The 23,007-nt window shown below is 40.2% G+C and overlaps 1 protein-coding gene and 1 long non-coding RNA gene across 2 annotated transcripts; one reads left to right on the top strand and one right to left on the bottom strand.

Moving 5' to 3' along the window:
* Positions 1–3,042: 3,042 nt before the first annotated feature.
* On the bottom strand, positions 3,043–3,959 carry LOC307169123. The gene is made up of 3 exons (XR_013823046.1): positions 3,913–3,959; positions 3,408–3,453; positions 3,043–3,117 (listed from the first exon to the last, which is right to left on the bottom strand). It is a non-coding gene; the product is annotated as an uncharacterized lncRNA (long non-coding RNA).
* A 12,212-nt stretch (positions 3,960–16,171) lies between these two features.
* Positions 16,172–19,231, top strand: LOC307163684 (uncharacterized protein). The gene is made up of 2 exons (XM_079879869.1): positions 16,172–16,459; positions 17,608–19,231. The coding sequence occupies exons 1-2, from the start codon at positions 16,402–16,404 to the stop codon at positions 18,477–18,479; spliced, it is 930 nt and encodes a 309-aa protein (XP_079735995.1). The 5' UTR covers positions 16,172–16,401; the 3' UTR covers positions 18,480–19,231.
* Positions 19,232–23,007: the final 3,776 nt, after the last annotated feature.

The raw sequence follows: 23,007 nt of genomic DNA, 5'->3' as shown, positions 1-23,007 counted from the left end.
CTGTTTTATCACAGTATGGATCAGTGCTTGCTAGCTTGGAGGAGATGGCTTCTGGTACCTCAAACACAGCATCTACTGCTAATGGCTTGCTAGGTCAGTTTTGTAGAGGTAAAACAGTGTTGGGTCTAAAACCTCACCAGTGGTTCATGAGCTTGAATGCCTGAACATCTCTTTTCAGAAGAGAACTGCTACAGTTGCTGGCATGAAGGCTGCTGTTGAAGTTGTCAGGACCTCACTCATGGACAAAAGAAATGAGGCAAGCTTCCAAACTTTGTTTGAAGAGGCGATGGCCATGGTTCAGTCTTTAGGTGTTAAGCCCATTACAATTCCACAGACCAGACCACCCTCAAAATGCTTCACTGGAGGAGCTGAAGCATATCAGCCTAAATCTGCAAAGGACCACTACAGAGAGGAATTCTTTAAAGCCCTGGATACTGTAGATGCACAGCTCACTGAGCGGTTTAACCAGGATGGTTTGCTGACTCTGCAAAAATTGGAAGAAACACTTCTGAGTGGAGAGGTTGAAGCTCCAGTGATTGATAAATATTCAGAGTTGAACAGAGAGTCAATTTCAGTGCAGCTTTCTATGTTCCGATTGAACACAGATTGATCATGTTTCCAAAGCCGTATGTGACTTTTCTTTTTTCTGTTCTTTTTTTTTTTTTTTTTTTTTGGTTACAAATCAAATATTACCTTGTAAAGTGCCACTTTCCTTTCTGCCCGCAATTACAAGGGGGCTTGTACACTTTTATGTTTCCCAACTCCAATATTTGTCTAATAATAAACAGATTGGATGATTTTGTGTATTTTCCAAAGTACAGTACATACTGACACCCCCAGAAAATAGTCAATAGCCAATGATCTGATAAAATACCGTTAGTTCCTTATACGTCCAACATTTAGCCACCACAGCTACACTCCCTTCACTGAGGAATTCAACAACGATGTAAGACATACTGTTGATTAGAAAGAAGAAAAGTTAGTGATAGACAACCTCAATGACCACTGACATATTCCTGCCTGAGATAATTTTATGCATTTACCTAGAAATGAGACAACCACAACACTGCATTGTAATCTTCCCAGTTCAGACCTCCCATTTCAAAAGTCAGGTGTGTCCTGCACTTAGGCCCCCAGCTGCCAGCTTCATTTAATATTCAGAGTCCAGACCTTCCATTGCAGAAGCAGAGTCTTTAAGCATCGAGGTATTTTCTACTGCCTGACAGGAAGTCACGGGTGTATGAGCCTATTTTTACAAAAACAGCAGCTACGGTGCCGTAACGTAAGATACAAGGTAATCGAGGCTTTGATACATTGTCGTGTTTATTTAGAAATAAACATTGGAAAATGTGAGCCTTTAAACGATTCAGCCTTTAGGTTAAGACTTTCCCCTTGGTCTTAAACCCTCAGATCCATTTTCACCTTTCTTCAGACCTGATGTAGAACTGCCATAAAAGTTGTAATCTGCCCCGTCTCTACTAGTATGGCGCTCCTCCAGAGTTCTTTTGTAGGAATCCTCTTCATCATTGTGTTCCTCCTGTGGTATTGGAACACCCAAATCAAAAACGAACTGCATGGCTGAGAGAAAAGAGGTTCAGGGTGGCGGTAGACTATGCATTTAACCTTTCCCTCTTTTTCTACCTGATCCACAACTTCACAGCAATGTCCATCTTCCAAATAGTATGCCTGGTCCTTCCTTTTTTTTAGAAGTTCTCTTTTTTTGCTGTGTAATTGGCCGGTTCAGACTCTCTTCCAGTCTGTTTGCTACCTGAGCCAGGGAACTCTTTCCAGATCGCACCATCTTCTTAATGGCCTCGAGGTAGTTCTCAAACATGAAAGCACTGCAGTTGTCCAGGCCTTTGAAGCACACTGCATCTGTTGACAGGTGCAGCATGGTGAGTGTTGTAAACCAGGAAAGTGGGCCCGTACAGTTCAAAGCCTTTCTCTACAAAGTATTGTAGTAGTTGGTGAGCATAGTCATGGTGCTGCTGCACCAGTGTTGGACACACCAGCAACCCAACAGGCAACATTCAATGTCAGGAAGTGGTTGTAAAGGTCCTCTCTTAAGACACCTTTCAGCACCAGTTTCCCTGTGTATAGCAGAAACTGGCGAAACTTAGTTGCCTTCCATCGTTCAAGCTCATCTAGGCCTCGAGGGCTGCGTGCAAAAATCGAGGGGATTGATGACTTCAGCATCAGCAGCCTGCTGCTCAACTCCTGAACCTGGCTGGCAGATATCCGCATCCCCTTTTCGCCTCTGCACCAAATATAGAGCAGCTTCTTTGTGACGCCTAGGCAGACCTGGTGCATATAGTCAATGGGGAAACTCTGAACCATGTCAATTGGAAGGTCAGACACTGGTGTGGTGCCATGGTGGTGCTCAGGCTGTGTTTGAGCTCTGAATGATTCATCAGTATGCAGCTCTAAATCAGATGTCTCCGGGTATGTGACTCGATTTAACCATGATCCTTGTTGTGTGCATCGCTCACATCCATAGTACCCTGAGTAACATTTGGTGTTCTTGATCATTGCTTTGGCTGGGGCGTCAAACACAAAGCACCTAACTGTCACTTTAATGTTCCTCCCTCTGTAGTTTAGACCATTTGCTAAGATCTCAGCTAGGTCCTTCACTGTGTCCTCCAGGAAGCCAAGGTTAGTTGGCTTCTTCATCCCACAAGTCAGTGTAGTGGGAAAAATAGTAACTGGACTAAGCATTACAGCACAGAGGACCGGCCACATGGACTTCCCAGAGCTTTTGAAGAGAGGCAGTCCATCAACATTAAAGGACAGCTCCAGAGTCTCAAGATCACTCACAAGCTGAACTGGGTAACGATCCAGGGTCTCAACTAGCTTCTCCTTCAATTGGTAGTGTAGACACTCCATGCCAGACTTCTCCACAGTTTTCACTTCTCTAGGTGTTTTCAGGAGTGTACGGGCAGAGTGTTTTGGTGAGTGAGATTCTCTGCCTGGCTTGCACAGGCATTCCCTGTCTGGCTCGCACGGGTATTCCCTGCCTGGCTTGCACGGGCATTTTCTGCCTGGCTTGCATGGAGTTTTTGGAGAGTGCGTCTGGTAGCTCTCCAGGACTGTAAATAGATTCTCCGACTTGGCTTCATCCTAAAATACAATCAAATTTTATGACGCCAGTTTAGCCAGAGAACCTAAAACTCCATGTAACTACAATGCCCTAACATTGTGAAAAAGTATGGTTTGTGAATAAAATAAGCAAAAGCAATTATCCACTTAAGACCATGTGTTGTGTAAGGACATGGTAGCCAATTTATTTGTTTCTGAAAAGGTGTAAGTTAGGGGATTGTCAAGTTCTAAAAACAGAATAGTTTACAGTCCCCCAATAACAATATTTGTATAGTGCATTTAATACTATCACTTTTTTAAAACATGCTTACCTGAAAAACACTGTCAATCTTCACTGAAATTGGAAATCACAGAAATCTGCAATCACCGAAAGCTGCAATGGAAGAAGAAAATAGATGTGTTTCCCACACCACTATTGTGTGAATACAACATTTCCTGACAAAAACAGGGTTTCTAGGAATTGGGAAGGGAGAAAAACAATACATAAAAATACAAAACAACAATTAAATAATAAAGCTGAAATAAGCTATTCTATTTACCAGGATAATGAAATAAATTACCACAGTAAGAGACTACAGCAGTAAATTCCACCAAAAATAAAACAACAACAGTAGGCCTACAGTAACGTTAGGCCCACTCAGACATGTTCTATTTGAGGAAATGTGACGCAACACTGTCTACTCACCAATGAAACCTAACTAGTTAAAAAGCCATTTTAAACTACATTTGAAACAGAGATCTTGGTTAAAATGTAAAATTCGGAAAATACTTTAGAGAATGTGTGGGACCCTTATGGCGGGTTGTATTTACACTTACCTGTGTTTCGTCGTGAAGGAATGGTGTATTTCTTCTTTCTTCGATTCTAGATAAGTTAAACTACTGCTGTAACGTTAGGTAACTCTAAATACTGAAAAGATACGAAAGTGTGTAAAATAAACAACTAGAAGACGGTCAAAGGATACGTATACTAGTGAAAATTCCAACACAATCCACGCACGTTCGTGAGGCGGGACTTCTATAAACCAGCAGCAGAAGCTCTTCTTTTGTGGATATGGGTCCTCCGAAGGACGCACCATGTAGCCTCCGTAGGATTTCCTAATTGCGCAGCCAGGTGTTCCCGATTACCGCTCCAGGCGTCAAGCAACGGTGCGAGAGTATGCTGCCATCCTGACAATTCATTTGATATGCTATGGAGCCAGAATTGGCTATTGTCATTTTTAGTGGTCGACCGATATGGGATTTTTAATGGCCGATGCCGATGCCGATATTGAGAAAGCAATCTGGCCGATATGAGGCAGATACAATACATGTGAATACAGAGACATAAAGAATATTGGTGAAACTAAATGAACATTTATTGTACATACTATTTATGCAAAATTCTTTTTGAAATAAAAAATATTTACTAAGAAGTTAAAATGTAAACAAAAAAGGTAAGGTAACACTTCAATAAATAAAGTTTTAGTGCAGCTTCTTGTCTGCTTTAATATTTAGTCATTTTTTCAGTCACATAAATAATTACTGCTGCTTACTGCAGGTTACAAATAACATTTATCATTAATGAACCAATCGAAACAATATTTATAAATTGATGACAAAATAGTATGTGAAATTACATACATTTTATGTACAATACATAGTTAAATATAAATCTCACATAGTTTATTTACACTATTTACTTTAAACAGGTTGTTTTACTTCAAGTATATTTAAATAATGATTTATGTGTTTAGTTTTGCTTGTTTGTTTCTTTAAAACGTTGCAAGCCGTCACATGTATTTGCATGACATACATGAACATATGAAAATATATACTACACACGATATTACGCCAATCATGGATAAATAAATACAGTAGATAGTGAATAACATTTTAAAGGATTTATTTTCAAACGTAATATTATTACATAGTGTTCTCCTCTCATCCACCTCACGCGACCAACTGATCTGTAATGCACGCGACCCAGCTTTTCCGTGCACGCAAGTCCGTTGGAAAACAGCGTCTAGTTTAAATGTAACCCGAGAACAACGCGTGTATCTGAGGAACAGCCAGTCACAGGATTTTTGACTGTTTGTGAGGTAAAATGTTTTCAGTTTTGTTTGAATTCGTTTATATCACATCTGTGACCCCCACTGGAGCTACCGCTGGGCTGCGGGTCTGACATATCACGGTACTGTTTGAATAGACTCTGCTGCACGCCGGAGTGTTTTTGTGTGTAACACAATGTAGCGTCAGGTTAGAAAGCGAATGCGAATGGTCATTTACTGTGTCTGTCAGATGTCTGCTTCACTTCTGAGTGGCTTGTCTTACGGTGCTGGGCGGAGCAGAGCGAGTGTATTCAGTTCATTCACACTCGCTCTGTTCGCGTCAGTGGAAAAAAGCGCTAATGCACAGTCACAAACTGTTTTGAAATATATCGGCCAAACGGAAATATTTATCGGCCGATGCCGATATCTGAAAAATTCCAAATATCGGCCGATATATCGGCCTCGGCGATATATCGGTCGACCACTAGTCATTTTTATGTTTTATATTTTACTGAAGGACATGGTATTAAGGATGTTTCAGGTCATACTTTCGGCTTAGCCGAAGATTCAAATGTTCATTTATATCTTACCTTGATGCGATTTTGTAGGCTAGTGTATTCTTTTTATTATACACATAAATGGACCATGGTAAATATATGTATACAGGTTTTTAACCCCATTTGAATATAAAACCCATTTGAATATAAAAAGTCCAGTGCGAATGTTACTCCCGCTCGTCATCGGCAGCTGTCAGTCACTGTTGCTAGGCGACAAGAACAATCCTCCGTAGGCTAGACCGGTCCGAGCGCTTCAGATGCGCCCTTTGAAATGGGACGGAGCTAGCCTAGAAATCTAGACGCACCCTAGCGGCAGCAAAATGTATTTTGCAGCCAGGTGGGTCTAGACACTCTCAATAGACCTTCTAGCTGCAAAAACCCAAATTGGGTCAGGCCAATCACAACACGTATAGAATAGGCGGGGCGGGCTTAACATAATGACAACAGAGATGTGACGGTTCCCTGGCTTGAAAACAAAGAATGGCTGCTGGCGAACAGTAGACTTGTAGTCAAGACCACCTAAACCGAGACCAAGACACTACCAAGACCAGAGGGTATCGAGACCAAGACAAGACCAAGACCAAGACCAAGACAGACCAAGTCGAGACCAAGACCAAGTCGAGACCAAGACCGAGACCAAGTCGAGACCGGAGGGGAAAAAAACAGACTAGTTGAAGCTAAGCAATAACTTGTGAATTCAAGAACAGCAGCATAGGGTTCAGCCGCAGTTTACATTCAATACATATTAGATGGTATTACTTCAACTACACAGGCAGAACAATACAGAGACAGACCATGTCATGTGTGTGACTGTGAGCTCATTGTAATCTGTATCTCTAGAGATATCAAAGACACAAATTCATCCAAGCAAATGCCTGCCTATCTCTGCCGATTTCGGAGTCTCAGACTCCAAATGAACCCATTCTGCAACTTTTAAATACATAATTACATTTTTAAAAACGAAATTATAGGCTTAAGTGCGGGATCCGAAAGTTGGTCGTTTTGTCGCTATGGTTACACACACACCGTTGGCGGTGCGCTCAAAGTCATCTGTCAGTTGTGTAGTTGTGCAGTTAACGTTACCCAAAATGAATGACTCCTGAATGAAGTTAAAACCCATCATGTCACTGATATGTGTTTTTTAAACCAAGTGATCAAAGTGCTCGTTGCCGCTGCGATCAGTGGCGCGGATAAAATGTTTTCTCGTGTGGCTCGCGCACACGCCGCAATGTCAGCACTCGGACGCGCGCTTCAATCCGTTCCGTTGCGGATAATAATTGCATTATCGAACGTTATGTCGTCATGGATATTGTAGTATTGTATTGCTAAATCCCCCGAGCACTATGTCGGTCTGAGACAGCGAGACCAGACAAGACCGAGAGGTCCGAGACCAAGACCAAGAGGTCCGAGACCAAGACCAAAGAATGTCAAGGCCGTGACAAGACCGAGACCACGTAAAAGTGGTCTCGAGACCGGTCTCGAGACCAAGACCGGTCTCGAGACATACATCACTAGCGAACAGTCTTTCGAATTGGCTTTGGCCTCGACTGTTCTCTGGAGGACTTGGAGTTAAGTTTTTCTTTGAGAAAAGAGCAAAGAACGGCACTTAAGTCATTCTTTAAAAAGGAAGATGTGTTCGTAGTTTTGCCGGTGTTACACCAGATTCTGTGACCGTCATAATATGTGACCGTAGTGGGCGCGGTTGTCACTGCGTGCTCCGTGATCTACGCAAACAGCGTAACTTATGACTATAAGCCAAAGGTGAAGTATTTACGACACGTTTGTTTAGAAATGCTTTTTTTTTTGCCTGTCAGATATGGCAAAAGTTGAATCTATCATCTAACGTTAGCTCAGCTGTTGGGAAAACGCTCTGGTTGGTTGAAGCGCTGTCCTATTGCGTGCAGAGGGAATTTGAAAGACAGCCGTTTATCCCGCCCCTCGGATTGAGCGTGTCTATGGTGAGTTTCCAGACCTAACATCTTGATGTAGGTCTGGCTTGCCAGGCTAGGATGGAGCTGTAGTTAGCAACAATTTGTTAATATTGTGACAATAGGCCTACATTTTGTTACTTTAATTTTCAAAAAAAACAGTGGTGGTATGTAAGGAACTACATACTTCGTTAATACTCTAAGTAATTTTCCCACACGGGACAGCAACACTACAAAATTGTTATTTTACAATATGATGCATTCTTTTACATTAAACTACACAAAAGTATATAGTTTAAATGTATCAACCTTGAAAATATTCAGAAGTAAAATGCAACATGCAATAATAGAAATGCAAAACATCATAAAAACCCTGACAAGGTTTTTTTTCCTTCAGAATTCCTTTACTTTTACTCTTGATACCTTAAAGGGATACTCCACCGTTTTTTTCATATTAAACTATGTTTTTCCTTTAACTAAGACGATTGATACATACCTCTCTCATCTCAGTGCGTGTACTTAGTCGCTCTAGCACGCGGTGACACTCTGATAGTACCTAGCTTAGCCCAGTATATTCAATGGTATCTGACAGCAATGAATTTTGAAGAGACCAAACACATACGCGTTTTCCCTATTTAAAAACAGTTACACGAGTAATTACAGGCGCGCTGGAAGCTGTTTCATGGAGGGGGGGCTGGGGGCTGGGTTGGAAAATATGTGACGTCATTATGTTGTGGCCAACGACAAGACATGACATTTCTCTGTACTGTATGTGTTGTAGCCATTAAAGAAAACATTTAGTTTCATATTTATGTTTAAATATTAAAGGCTAATGTTATTTTTTTAATTTAATCAATGTTGATTATGAAAGTGAGCATATGCAGCATGAGAAAGATAAAGATACATATGTGCAATATATCTGGAGACATGGAGTGGGTAAGACATGATTTTTACCACTTCATTGAGTTTTGTTTTGTAGAAAGACTATTTTTAAAAGATTTTCGTTTTGTATAAATTGTATCTTAATTTTGATAAATGTTTTATCAACAAATTGCCTGTATTTAATAAATAAGACGCAAATATATAGCAGACAATAATAAGGCGTCGTCACGATCACTTGCATTGCACGTGAACTGAGGGCGCCGAAACTCAGCCTATATTCCTAAAATCTGTGATGCACAAGCTATCTATTACAGAAAGCTTGAAAAGTCTACTTTTAAACGAAAATATTCAAAACGAAAAGAAATAGGCTATTCTCTGATTATGTAATCCAAATGGAATGCACATGCATTTCTCTCTGGCGTTCATAGCGAGTCTGCATCGCCAACTCCAGTGTCACAGAAAACACCAGTTTATTAATAAACAATTAAATGTCTCCTTGCTATTTTTGACACATTCATACTTTTGCCGGTTCTTTGTGGCCATCTTTATGTGTGTGGGCGTGCGCTTGAGTGCGGCTATATTATATACAGGCTACACGCTCATTATCCTGTATATAGACTATTTAAGTAATAAAATGAATATAAAGGGGCGATTTGTACACTAATGGCTTAAATGAACAAACTACTAGTCGACTAGAAAAAAACTTTAGTCGGAGGCAGCCCTTATTCCACGTATTTTCGAACCAGCAGGACATTCTGGGTTGAGCGAGCGACCCTGAGCAGAATGAGCGAGCGAGCGGAATATTCAGAAATGCGCTCTCCACTCGCGTGCTCTGAACGTAACAAAGCATGACAAATTCAGACTTTATTTCATTTTCTCCGTAGCTTGAACACTCACTTCATTAGGCATAAGAGCGTTAGTTAACTGTCCATTTATTTATTTTTATTTCACGTTTTTAAAGTACAATATTATGGTAGTTCACAGCCCCCCACTTCGGGGTGCTGATGCTATGACGAGGGGGCTGCAGCCCCCGCAGCACCCCCCTTCCCACGCTACTGAGTAGTTATACGACCAAGTATGGTGATACAAAATAAAACGTGCCACGACCAGATGCCACTGAGTCCTGCTGACTTCAACATTCACATGAGTCAATGTACATGAACATGGTAAAGTGAAAATCAAACACCTTGGAAATGAAAGGTGTACATATGAACAATGTTTTTAGTAATGGCACAAAGGTCTCTGTCGTTGGATCAGTGTGTTCAATAAGTGCTTTTTTTCTACAAGTTGGCAGATCTGTCTAAGTCGGTTCGCGAATCAGTTTGAATGATTCAGTTCCTGATTCTGTTCAGTTCCCTGCACACAGTGAATCATCTGAAGCGATTTCAATTCACACTGGACTCGGAGTCGTAACAGGAAGATTTAAGCACATCAAGAGCGTTAGATGAACTGGCAGTGGACCTACAGTACAGTCAAGTGAGAGCAAATCTTCAAATGCATCATATTTTTGCCAGCGATGAAGATCTTTATTAGTTGAACATCTTCGTAAGCTGTCTGTGAATGAATGATTCCACAGGAGTCAGGACGATATATTCGATTTCATTTCACTCAGGTAGGCTAATACATTTTACAACCAAACAGATTATTACGCCACGATACTAGAAAGTAACATTACCCGTTTTTTGGACATATACATTAATTTACATTAAATAAAGCTACCATTGTTCACAGTTTATGAACACCCGCCATCCCGCGGTATTGTGTGTATTGTTGCGCAGTGGTGTGCGAACTCGAAAACGAATGCCTTTGCCTGCCGTAGACAGTTAACCAGTTTAAACATGCTTGCAGATATATACATTTGATTATATTTTGGAGAACAGTCAGAAGAAGATCCGTCGATGTACTTTTATTTATTTTTTTATTTTTTTGTGTTCAGATGTTCAGTAGCAGTCATGAGCTCACGGCCATGTGAAGAGTTTTTAACTCTTCTCTGTCAATACATGCCTTTGAATGCAACACTCTGCAGATTCACTTTATTTCGACATTGTGTAATAATCCAAATGTAGTTGTATAAATTACTATTATACAAACCAGAGGACAGGCAATGATTTTCGAGCTATACAGATGGCAGAAATAATGCTTACGTCTCTCTTCTGTTTTTGTTGCAAAGAGCTGATAATAATAGTCATTTAAATAAACAAAATCTAAATAATATCATTTTATATATATGACGACTTCAGAGGCAAAAGCCTCTAAGTACCATCTGAAATTTTCTTCTAAAAGAGCATTTTTATAAAGCTTGTATGTTTATGTTCACACTTAAATGGCAATGAAAAGTAGCCTACCTATTAATTGTCATTAAAGTGAAATTACTGAACTCAAATATATACGAGCTTGATACAAATGATTGTTTTAGAAGAAAATTTCAGATGGCACTCAGAGGCTTTTGCATCATGAAGTCTTCATATATATATATATATATATATATATATATATATATATATATATATAGGCCTATATGATCCGAAGTAACTAGTTACTCGCTACTTGAGTAGTTTTTTCATTGGATACTTTTTTACTCTTACTCAAGTAACTATTAAGATTATTACTTTTACTTTGAGTAAATATTTCTATAAGCACTTGTACTTTTACTTGAGTACAGTTTTTGGATACTCTACCCACCTCTGGTTAAGTTTCGCCGACTTTACTCTCCCCTTCTTCATTCATGCTGATGCCTGTGAGCTGTGGGTCTAGGAGCTGCGTTGATGCAGAGAGATCATAATGGTAGAGATTAACAAGGCTATTATTGGTCATCTGGGCTCCTGTAGGTGACATTAGCGCCCTGGTTAGTGCCTATTTTGCATATCAAAACAATGGCCTCGCCAACGCCTACAACACCCACACCTGACGAGGAGTTCGATATCTACACTCCTGACAATTTTAAAAGCAACGTGTGGCGCTACTTTGGGTTCCCAAGGAAACAGGGAAAAATCATGAGTAAGAACAAAGTATTTTTTCTAGGGATGCACCGATACAATTTTTTCAGAATCGATCCGATCCGATACCGATACCAGCACAGGTTTTTGTTTTTTTTAATCAAGTAGAATTTCTATAACTCTGTGTTGAACTGATAATCACTATTTTGTGTGTTAAACACAATCTACTTAATACAGACAACTTCATTATAAAGAAAAACAACAACAACAACAAATATATTATCATAATCTGACATAAATGCTATTATAAACTAGATTAGTGGATCATTCAGCAGTAAAATTCAGTCTAGAAAAATCACGAGTGCACAATAATTGTATAAAATCTGAACGTTTTGTGAAAAAAAAAAACATTTAGTGGGGAACAAATTAGAGACCATAAGTGTAACACTAAATCTGGTAAAACGTTACACATTGCTCTTTGTATTGTTGTAAAATACATTAAAGAAAAACAAGAAAACAAAAATCAAAAATATCAATTATTTTATATATAGCCTACTTTAAAATTGAGACATTTTTTAAATGTATAGCACAGCTGTTTAATGAGGTAGCAACATATGATAGATAGGACAGAACAAGAACGGCTATTAATAATCTTTCACTGCGTCACTGTATTATGATATGAAAGGCTCCAATTCGCTCCGTGCACGACGACCGTTGAACGTTCAAACTTGAGTGCGTGGGCGAGTACTTCCAGTGAAAACTTCCGGTGATCTGACAGCGAGAGCAAGAGACCACAGCGACTGAGTTCCATTACCAGAGAGATATTTTTTCACAATGAGTGTTTTTAGGATTCAAGAGAGGCGACTTGCCTTTCAGAGGGTGATAGCCTCAGCACTTCATTGTTGTGTGCCGTTATGTACCGTTTCGTCACGTTATTACAATAAAGAAGTCAGCGTTCATGCATTCCCCGTTGACGCTGCGGTACGGGCTGAGTGGATACAGAAGATCCGGAGGGATGACTTCAACCCGACCAAATTTTTAAATGCATATAATTTTCAGTGTATTTCTCCTGTGCGTTTCTATGCTTTCTATTACTGCATTTATTTTGTGCAAGTGAGATGAGTAAAGATCTGTTTCATAAATCATTATCTGTCTGGTGTTTATAAGCAGCACATACGGTACTGTACTATGTGTAAAATATACACAAACTTACGTATATTAAATTGTATGTGGTACCTACAGCTAAAAATATAAATGTAAAATATGTGATAATATTGATTGAGCAATTGATGCAAGTAAGTAAAAATAAATGCGCAGAATTGAGAAAATAGTATTTATGGAGATTAACTGTAGCCTATCACAGGGCAAACATGTGAATGTTCACGGTGCATTTTATGCAAACTACTCTAAGCGTAGTTGTAACTCTATATTTACAGTAGGCATAATTGTCATTGCGTATGTGTAAGCAGCATGAGTCAAATCTTCTGTTTGTGATCAGTTGTATTTCATTCATTAATCTGACTATGCGACCGTGCATTTAATTGCCATTGGCTCGTGTGATAGTAATATGGATCTTAGTAGTATTTTAAGTGATAATTGATTCTATAAACAACTATAAAAGATAATTTTCGGCTTTCTCCGGCTCCCTGCACCGGGCGTAATGCGAAACCGGAAATGTCTACCCGCACACTCGCTAATCCGAAATCCAAAATGGCGGCCACGTGCAACTAACCTATATTGTGACGTTGTGGACTTTCCCAGAGAAGCAGACAGGCGACGAGGATCCAGTTTACAAGCACCAAACAGCTGTGGTTTATTTCCTGAACGTGTACAACTTAAACACGGGTACCAGGAGGTGTCTTAAATGTCCCCACAAACAACAAGAAGGCCCAAGAAGCGATGTAACGTTCAGCTAACTTTTCTCCACACCCCTCACCGTCCTCCCGATGTAGGTTGTCTACAAACTGTAAGGTTGGTGGTTCAATCCCCGGTTCCACCTGACCAAGTGTCGAGGTGTCCATGAGCAAGACATCTAACCCCAGCTGCTCCCGACGAGCTGGATGGCGCCTTGCATGGCTGACACCGCCGTCGGTGTATGAATGAGTGAGTGAATGGGTGAATGTGAGGCAATATGTAAAGCGCTTTGGTGGCCATTGGGTCTGTGAAAGCACTATATAAATGCAGTCCATTTACCATTTACCCCTCTTTTCCCCTTTTTCGTCTTTAACCTCTCCCTCTCAACTATTTCCCTCCCGGACACCTCCCCCCAAAAGCAGGTTGTAGAATACATCTGCGATGCTACCATACACCCATTTCTAATGGATGAAGCCTTGGTCTGGGAGAGAGGTCATCGGGTGGTCTCCAACCTTCACTGGGTGTTTTGACCCTTAACCACAACTCCCTCCAGTTGGCGGGTCAGCAAGTGACTGGCCAGGTCACTGCCTCTCTCCTCCAGGCTTCCAGCTTGTGCCCTCTCTCTTGTGCCAGAGCCAACAGGAGGCTCTCTCTAACGCTTCTCTCAGCCTACGAACGGCTGCTTTCCTTAAGAGGCCTCTCAATCCAACCTTTGTCAATAGATTCCACACAGATTGAGTTGGGAATCCTCGACATCCGACTTCCACCGACATGAGCCATGTTGTCCACCCCTTGTCCCGGCAGTCTTGGACGAGTTGCTGGTATTTGGGTTTTTTCCTCTCTGCAGCTTCCTCACAGCCCTCCTCCCACGGCACCGTCAACTCCACCAGAATGATCTTCTTTCCCTCTGGAGACCACATAATAATGTCGGGCCTTAGAGTTGTGGACAATACCGCCTCTGGGAGGTGGAGTTTCCTCCCGAGATCAACCTCCATTTCCCATCCCTGGGCTGACTGCAGGAGATTCTGCCTGGCTTGGCTGTGGATGACAGGTCTTTGGCCCTCTTTCACAAAGGCGATGGTGCTCAGCATTGGTCTTACTTTGGCTGGTTGTTTCTTCCTCCTTTCTTGCTCCAGGATGTCTGCGAGCACTGCCAACACCTTGTCATGGCGCCACCTGTATCTTCCCTGTGTCAATGCAATCTTACACCCTGACAGAATGTGCGCCATTGTTCCTTTCCCACCACACAACCTGCACAGTGGGTCCTCCCTCATCCCCCACCTGTGCAAATTGACTGGGGTTGGTAAGGTGTCATACACTGCTCGGAGTAGAAAGGATATACGGAATAAGGTTCCACCTCGTCCAGGCACCTTCCTCGTTCAGGCATCCTAAACCCTGTCTTCCAGTGCAAGGGTTTCCGATGATATCTTTGGTTATGAGAGAACATTCTGCCTGGTTAATTGCCGTGCTGGCGGCTCACTTACGGCCAGATCTTGTTCTGACTCCTGCTTCCCTGGTGAGTTGGTCTTGAGAGTCCCTATATGTCACGGACAGTCTGCATTTGGCGACTTTAAACTCCTCCACCACTGAAGACAGGGAAGCTGGAGCTGGCCCGACCTTATGTAGATCCCCAAGGATGTAAAGCTCGGGGGTATTCCCAACCATCTTCTAAGGTGCCTGTTGAACCTCTTCATTTCTTCAACAGTTGATAGAAGCACCTCATATACCGTGAGAAGCCACATGAGTCTCGGGAGCAGGCCATGTTGGTAGATCCAGCACTTGTATTTCCCAGGCAGACCAGACTTGTCAATCTTTTTCAGCCATTCTTCAACTTGTTTTCCGGTGCTGGAGATGCTGTTCCTGTCTGACAGGGAATCATCATACCACTTTCCAAGGCATCTAATTGGGCTCCCCTGGATTTTCGGGATCACTTCCCCTTGAACAAGTAGCTTGAACATTCCAGTTGTTTTGCCCTTTTGGATCACCAGGCTCCTTGAGGTGAATCAAGTAAGCATATTTACAACAGAGAATAAACAGCGTCAGGGCCACAATATGAATAGTGTTTTACTCTTGGAACAATAGTGCTTTGTGGTGCTCTTATTTTTAAAAGTTTTATGATCATTTTCATTTTCTGCACATATAAAATGTTATTATTTTATTTCACATATAAATGTGATATAACTTTATAGTGATTAATGTAGTTATCATAAGATCAAACTTAATTTGGACACATTATGCTGCTGTCATTATTTATCTGTTGATGAAATGAGTGTCATTAGTGATTGTTTTTGTCTAATTGATGTTTTATCCATGTCATGTTGTGAGAATTAACAGTATTGTCTTTCAATGGAGCAGTTTAATAGTCCTTTATCATGTATCCTGACTCAAATAATGTGTTTCTAACAGCAAACACTCAGAATAAAGTGAGATGATCTGCTGATGACCCTGAATGGCTCGTTGAATGAGTGTTGATAGTCTGAGGCTCATCAATATTAACAGATCAGCTGAAAACACTCTTTATTTCATGACAATAGTTCCTGTTTTCACCTCATTTATTATGCTGATGTCTTCAGATCTCCTGTAAATTGACACTTAAAGCTCATTTCATTGGTGTCAGCAGACTGAGGGGATTTGTTGGCTACTATATGTTTATTTCTGTGTTTATGATTTTAACTGTTTTTCTTACCATTATTTATATTTGGAAGAATTTAAACTATTTATTTAAAATACCTGTATTTTAATGAAGCAGCAGAATAATGTTAGGATTAACGAAAAATAAAAAATTAAAATAATCAGTTACTGTACGATGAATAGATGGACAGACATACATGTTTAGAAATGTAATTTATTATAAAAACAAACTCAATAATTGATACTTTTGATTTTGGCAGATCAGCTCTCCCAACTCTGGAATTCATCATCAGTGAAGCTCCTCCCACTTCAATCACATCATCAGTGAAGCTCCTCCCACTGTAATCACATCATCAGTGAAGCTCCTCCCACTGTAATTCTCCAATAAATGCTGTAAGTTCCCATCAGCTGCAAGTGAAGACGAGCATCAGAGCATCAGGAAGAGCTGAAATCTGCAAAGACTGAGTTTATTAAAGAAGACAGTGAGAACATGAGTGATCCAGAACCCTGCAGAATGAAACACACTGAAGATCCTGAAGAACAAAGAGGTTGGTGTTTATTCGTTTATTCTTGTTCAACATTAGATTAAGCTAAATACTATTTTAACTGTTTTATTTAAAATTTATTTGATATCTGGTTCCCAATTTGCAACAACGTTACCAGAATTTTCAACATAGTTTACCATTTTTTTTTAAAGAATAATCAGTAAACACCAAGTTACTGATAAAGTTGTATTTGTCAAATATCAAAGTTATTCATAGTTATAGAGATTCTTCTTACAGTAACTTTAGTAACAGGGTTGATGAATACAGTCAATGCTACAGTTTGTGTAGAAACTGAGACAATGAATTGAGATTATTTTCTTGTATTCCCATCATGTAGTAGAAAGAGCCCAGATGATGTCATAATTTTAAGAAATGCTCTGTTTTTAAAAGGAGGAAAATCATGTCAGGAGTAACAGGGTTGAGTGAAACATGAAGGACACAGTTAATGCTAATAAAAATAGTTAATTTAAAAGTAGTTAAAGCCACGGCCGCTCCACACTTTGATCATGTGAAATTTCTACTCACACTGTAACGGTCGTGAAATGACGTCACATTCTGTGGCAGCTTTTTTACAAACATGAATTTAACATATAACAAATAATAATAATTCAAAATGTAAAAAAAAAAACAATCCACTCCACTTAAATGCTAAACGCTTGTTATTTCTCACAGGGTTATTCACTTGAGCTTGTGTTTCTAGTGTCCCACTTTCACATGCGTATGAATGGAAGTCAGTGCAAGGAAAAGTCTAGTGTGAACGGCCATTAATAATTAAAATGTGTTTAGTAAAATAAATATCAATCTCAAAGTTGGTGACAAAATATGGCAGTATTGTATATTTAAATTTTAATATCATGTTAGATAATTGTGTCATTGATCAAATTAATAGTTCTTCCTAAAGAAACATGGGATTTGTGCCTATAATTTTTTTAAAATAATAATTGGAAGATAAATTGACCTCATTCATGGAAAGTTTCAAGGACATATAATCAATTTATATAAAGGCATCGGATTATCATAATATTTTATAACAGTTGTCTACTTTCTACTATTACATCAGGGCTCACTTTCATGTCCTTTCACTTTATATTTCTCTTTGAATTATTTTGATGTTCTGAAAATTAAATGTAATATTTTTTCTTTGATTTCAGACCTGATAGAAGAGAGCGAGGAGAGTGAAGAACTGAGTGAAGTGGAGGAGGAGAGTGAAGAACTGAGTGAAGTGAAGGAGGAGAGTGAAGAACTGAGTGAAGTGGAGGAGGAACATCATGTCAAACCTGGAGGAAAACCTTTGAGTCGCTCAAAGACTAAACAGACATTTTTAAAGAAAAGAAGAGCCAAGAAATCTACAACCTGCACTCAGTGTGGAAAGAGTTTCACAACCAAACGAAGTCTTGAGCGTCACATGAGGATCCACACCGGGGAGAAGCCGTTCTCATGTGATCAATGCGGGAAGAGTTTTACACAAATAACAAATCGTAATCTTCACATGATGATCCACACTGGAGAGAAGCCGTTCTCATGTGATCAGTGTGGGAAGAGTTTCAGTCATTCTTCATACCTTAAAGTTCACATGAGGATCCACACCGGAGAGAAGCCATTCTCATGTGATCAATGTGGGAAGAGTTTTACACAAATAACAAATCATAAACTTCACATGAGAGTTCATACGAAGCAGAAGCCGCATTCATGTTCTGTGTGTGGAAAGTGTTTTTCACAGGGTCAAACTTTACATAGACATGAGAAAATCCACACTGGTGTGAGAGAGTACATGTGCTTTGAGTGTGAGAAGACTTTTATTACAGCTGAACAATTAAAACGGCACCAGATTATTCACACTGGAGAAAAACCTTACAAGTGTTCACACTGTGACAAGAGATTCGGTTGGTCAGCAGATCTTAAAACACATGAGAGAATTCACGCTGGAGAAAAGCTGCACACATGTGATCAGTGTGGGAAGAGTTTTGCTTTTAAAAGTCGCCTGAAGCGACACATGAAGATTCACACAGGAGAAACCACTTAATCACAGTCTGAAAAATTAAGAATCTGTTTAAGATCTGCTGATCTTATGTCCTTACATAACATAACATGAAAAAAAACAAGGTAGAGTAAATTGAATTTAGCATTTAAGGTTATGATTATGATATCAAGAGATTCCTGCCAGTCCTGTTCTCTCTATTGTAAGTTAAATTAGTCAGATGACTGAAACTCTCACCCTTTGTCTTTAATGGCTCTTGGAGCCCCTGGCCCAGTCTTTGAATAGTCAGGCTGATTGGATTAGATACTGATCTATGCATCTGAATGACACTGTTATGCTGATGAGATCAGGGCTGGGGAAATTCTGGTGACGGCCTGACTCCTTGTACTTCATTTGCATGCTTTGTTCAGAGTGTCTACACCTCCATGTAATCCCTCCCCCTTTGAGAGGTATAAACTCTACAATGTACACTGCCTAAGTTAGACTTGGATGACTACAGCGACGCACAGCGAGTTCTCAATAAAGAGTAACTTCTGCTTGAAAGATATCCCAATGTCTCCTGGGGCCTGTTTCAATAAGGAGGTTCAACCAACTCTGGTTAAAACTTGAACTCTTGAGTTGATTTACCCTGAGATGGGAAACTGAGTTTTCAGTGTCATAAGAGCTGAATTGAGTTAGTTTAATCAACTCTGAGTAGGCTGACTCTGAGTTAAGCGCGTACACCACGACTGTGAAAAGCCATGATCAATGGAGCCCTGAAATTACGATTCACCATGGCAACAGCACCTGACATAAAGACGCCGTATACTTCAGAGTCTATACACAAATGTAATTCTCAATCACTGTTATATTATCAGGTGAAAACTGACATAAAGGTCAGTTATTGAACTAATACTCATTTTCATGGTATCCCACAGGCAAAAAAAGAATGTGGCAGCAACTTAAATTTAACAATAAAACCATAATTCAATCAGTTAAATCTTTAAGCATAAAAGGTTCATGGCTGTAGGCTTCATGACTTTACTAACATTTGACATATTACATAAATATAATTCAGTGTCTATTTCAATGTGCCCCCATTAGTACAGAGGCCCAGAAAGAATACATTAGCCCAGAGATCCAGAATGAAATTCTGTCCACAATGAGCAACAGTATTGTTCGTGGAATAGCTGACACAATCGGGAATCTACCCATTCTTCAGTATGCAATTATCATTGATGTAACACAAGACATATCTGGGCAAGAACAAGAAAGCATATGCCTGCGTTATATTGACAATGACCTGGTTCCCCATGAAGAATGAATTGGTTTGTACGGTGTCTCAGATACAACAGGAAAGAGTCTTGCTGAAGTTGCTAAGGATGTGCTGCTGAGATTAAATTTACCAATCCATGGTTTACTAGGTCAAACCTATGATGGGGCTGCTAATATGTCCGGTAAGCATTTTGGGGCACAGGCAATGATAAAACAAGAGCAGCCACAAGCACTCTACATTCACTGTGGTGCCCACTGTACTAATTTAATTGCACAGAAAGCTTACTTAGCCTCCATTTTAATCAGAGACTTCTTGGATTGGGTCAACCAGTTGGGAGTCCTGTTATCTCAGTCAGGGAAGTTTAAAGCAATTCATGCAACGATTGCACATGCAGAGAATCCGCTCTGTCCAACAAAATGGACGGTACGAAACAAAGCCATCACAGCTGTTTTATCACAGTATGGATCAGTGCTTGCTAGCTTGGAGGAGATGGCTTCTGGTACCTCAAACACAGCATCTACTGCTAATGGCTTGCTAGGTCAGTTTTGTAAAGGTAACAGTGTTGGGTCTAAAACTTGCCTCACCAGTGGTTCATGAGCTTGAATGCCTGAACATCTCTTTTAAGAAGAGAACTGCTACAGTTGCTGGCATGAAGGCTGTTGTTGAAGTTGTCAGGACCTCCGCTCACTGGAGGAGCTGAAGCACATCAGCCTAAATCTGCAAAGGACCACTACAGAGAGGAATTCTTTAAAGCCCTGGATACTGTAGATGCACAGTTCACTGAGCGGTTTAACCAGGATGGTTTGCTGACTTTGCAAAAATTGGAAGAGACACTTCTGAGTGGAGAGGTTGAAGCTCCAGTGATTTATAAATATTCAGAGTTGAACAGAGTCACTTTCAGTGCAGATTTCTATGTTCTGATTGAACTACTCATTTAGTAACAGTGCAGAAGCTGCAGGGATCATTCGTGGACTGCCTGTAGAGGTACGTGGATTATTTGGGCAAGTAGAAACCCTGGTCAGGTTGCTTTTGGTAGTCCCCGTTTCTTCCTCTGAGGCAGAGAGAAGTTTTAGTGTTCTCCGCAGGCTCAAGACTTGTCTCCGCTCAACAATGACTCAAAACAGACGTAACAATGTTGCAGAACAGGAGGATCTCAGAAGAGAAAGAGAATGACAGACGAATTTAAATAGCTTTCTATGAGATTGTAGTCTTCAGGATATTTCTATGGAGCTTTGAGGACAAAATGCTGATACCGAACTAAAGTGGGACACTGTTTGGGGAGGAGGAGCATGGGGAGCCGGCACTGGCATTAGAGGAGGATAGTACTCATCTGTAGACTTGAGCATCAATTTCTGCACCATTACAACACCTACATGATTTATCTAATCTGACAGTGCTATTTTTGTTATTATTTATTTATTATTGTTAGCTCCTTGTTACTTATTATATCACATACCTACCTTAGAGACCCATATGTGACTATGACAAAGCCGCATGACCTCCCGGACTGCACTATGCTTCTCCGTAAAATTAAGGCCTTGTTCCAACAGGAAAGTGAACTTGATGAATGCTCTCAGTACTCCATTCAAGATGGTCTATTGTACTTAAACGATCCCAAACCTGCTTGCGGTATCCACCCTTTGAAATGGTTAAAGCTGTATTCTCCTGAGTCTCTCAAAGGTACCTTGCTGAGGTATTATCATGATCATCCAACTGCGAGTCACCTGGAAATAACTAAGACCTTAGCCCAACTGAAATTCAGGTTTTTCTGGCCTAAGATGGCATCTCAGGTAAAGAAATATGTAACCTTTTGCACAGTTTTCCAACTGACGAAACCAAGTCAAAGGAAGCCTGCCAGTCTAATGGTCCCAATTCGGCCTCAGAAACCTTGGGAGTATGTTGGTGTTGATTTCATTTGCTCTTTATCTCGTACCTCCAGGGGAAATGCTTAAATCTTTATATTTGTCGGCTCATGCGGCAGCCGGCAAACTGCTGAGTGAATTTCTTTTGAGTGAAGGCCCCCTGAACTGCCGCGCCCACCCCGTTGATGGAATATGGCGCGAGGCCGTGCCTTGCGGGAGGGGGAGTGTGTTTGCTATGATTTGAGTCTGCTTTTGATCCGTTTCCCCGTTCTGTGATTGTATCAAGGTTTATTTGTTAGGGTTAATTACAAGGTTAATTACTCGTTAGTTCATTTGTCCCAGCTGTGTCTCATTTCCCTAATCTGTTCTGTGTATTTAAACCCTGTGTTTCAGTTGTTGCTATATGCTAGGTTGTTCTGTTTCTTATCTAGAGTGTTTTGCCTGAGGAAATGCCACCCACTGATTTTTTATTTTCATTAACTAAATGGACATTGAATAATAATATCTTCATCTTCCAGGATAAGTCTTTTAAACAGATAAAAGGTTGTGCTATGGGGGCCTGTTACAGCCTATCATATGCAGGTCTATTTCTATTTCTTAAACCAGGAAAAGAATGCCTTCTTCAAACACATTGTCTGATGGGGACGTTACATTGATGATGTTTGTTTGTTTTGCTCTGGTTCAGAGGCAGATTTGAAAGAGTTCCATGCTTTTTTGAATAACATTAATCCCAACATTAAACTATCTTTGGAATATAGTAAAGATTGTATTAATTCCCTTGACCTAACCATCTTCAAAGACGATCACGGTGCCCTACACACTTCAGTGTTTAGAAAACCTACTGACAGGAACACCATTCTGCATGCTAAAAGCTTCCACCCTAAGTGGTTGAAGGAAAATGTTCCTTATGGGCAATTCCAGCTAGTCAGGAGAATTTGTGACCAAGACCATTCATTTGAGTGTAAAGCAAAACAGATGACGTCACATTTTAAAGAACAGGGTTATAAAAACACAACTCTCCAGAAAGCATATAGCAGGGCCAAATTTGCAAATAGGGTATCACTTCTACAAAGAAACCCACCTAAGCCAACAAAAGATAAACCCATTTTTGTTACTACATATAGTACATATGCAGGCCAAATTAAGAGAATAATAAGAAAAAATTGGGGTATTGTTGAAAGTGATGATGTGCTTGGCCAGCCGTTTCCTGAGCCACCTCTGGTCACTTTCAGGACAATTCGAGATAAACTGGTCCGGAGCCATTTGAAACCAGAAGGCCAACAAATGTGGTTGGGATCGAAGCTCAAAGGGTCTTACGAATGTCAACACTGTAATCATTGTACAAATGTATTACAGACTAAAACCTTTGGTGATACTGTATCCTAAAAACAATTTTAACAATTTCATAAGCTGTAAAACTATATTTGTTATATATAGACTGGAATGCCCTGAATGC

Source organism: Squalius cephalus (genome assembly GCF_949319135.1).
Source record: "Squalius cephalus genome assembly, chromosome: 1".
NCBI classification, from domain to species: domain Eukaryota; kingdom Metazoa; phylum Chordata; class Actinopteri; order Cypriniformes; family Leuciscidae; genus Squalius; species Squalius cephalus.
Note: the sequence above shows the minus strand (reverse complement) of the source record. Positions and strands in the feature narration are given on the sequence as shown.

Excerpts from the sequence above, each read along its gene's own strand:
- LOC307163684 (XM_079879869.1), top strand. The coding sequence starts at position 16,402 with ATGAGTGATCCAGAACCCTGCAGAATGAAACACACTGAAGATCCTGAA. Across the intron at positions 16,460-17,607 it reads AGATCCTGAAGAACAAAGAG|ACCTGATAGAAGAGAGCGAG; the intron begins GTTGGTGTTTAT and ends CTTTGATTTCAG.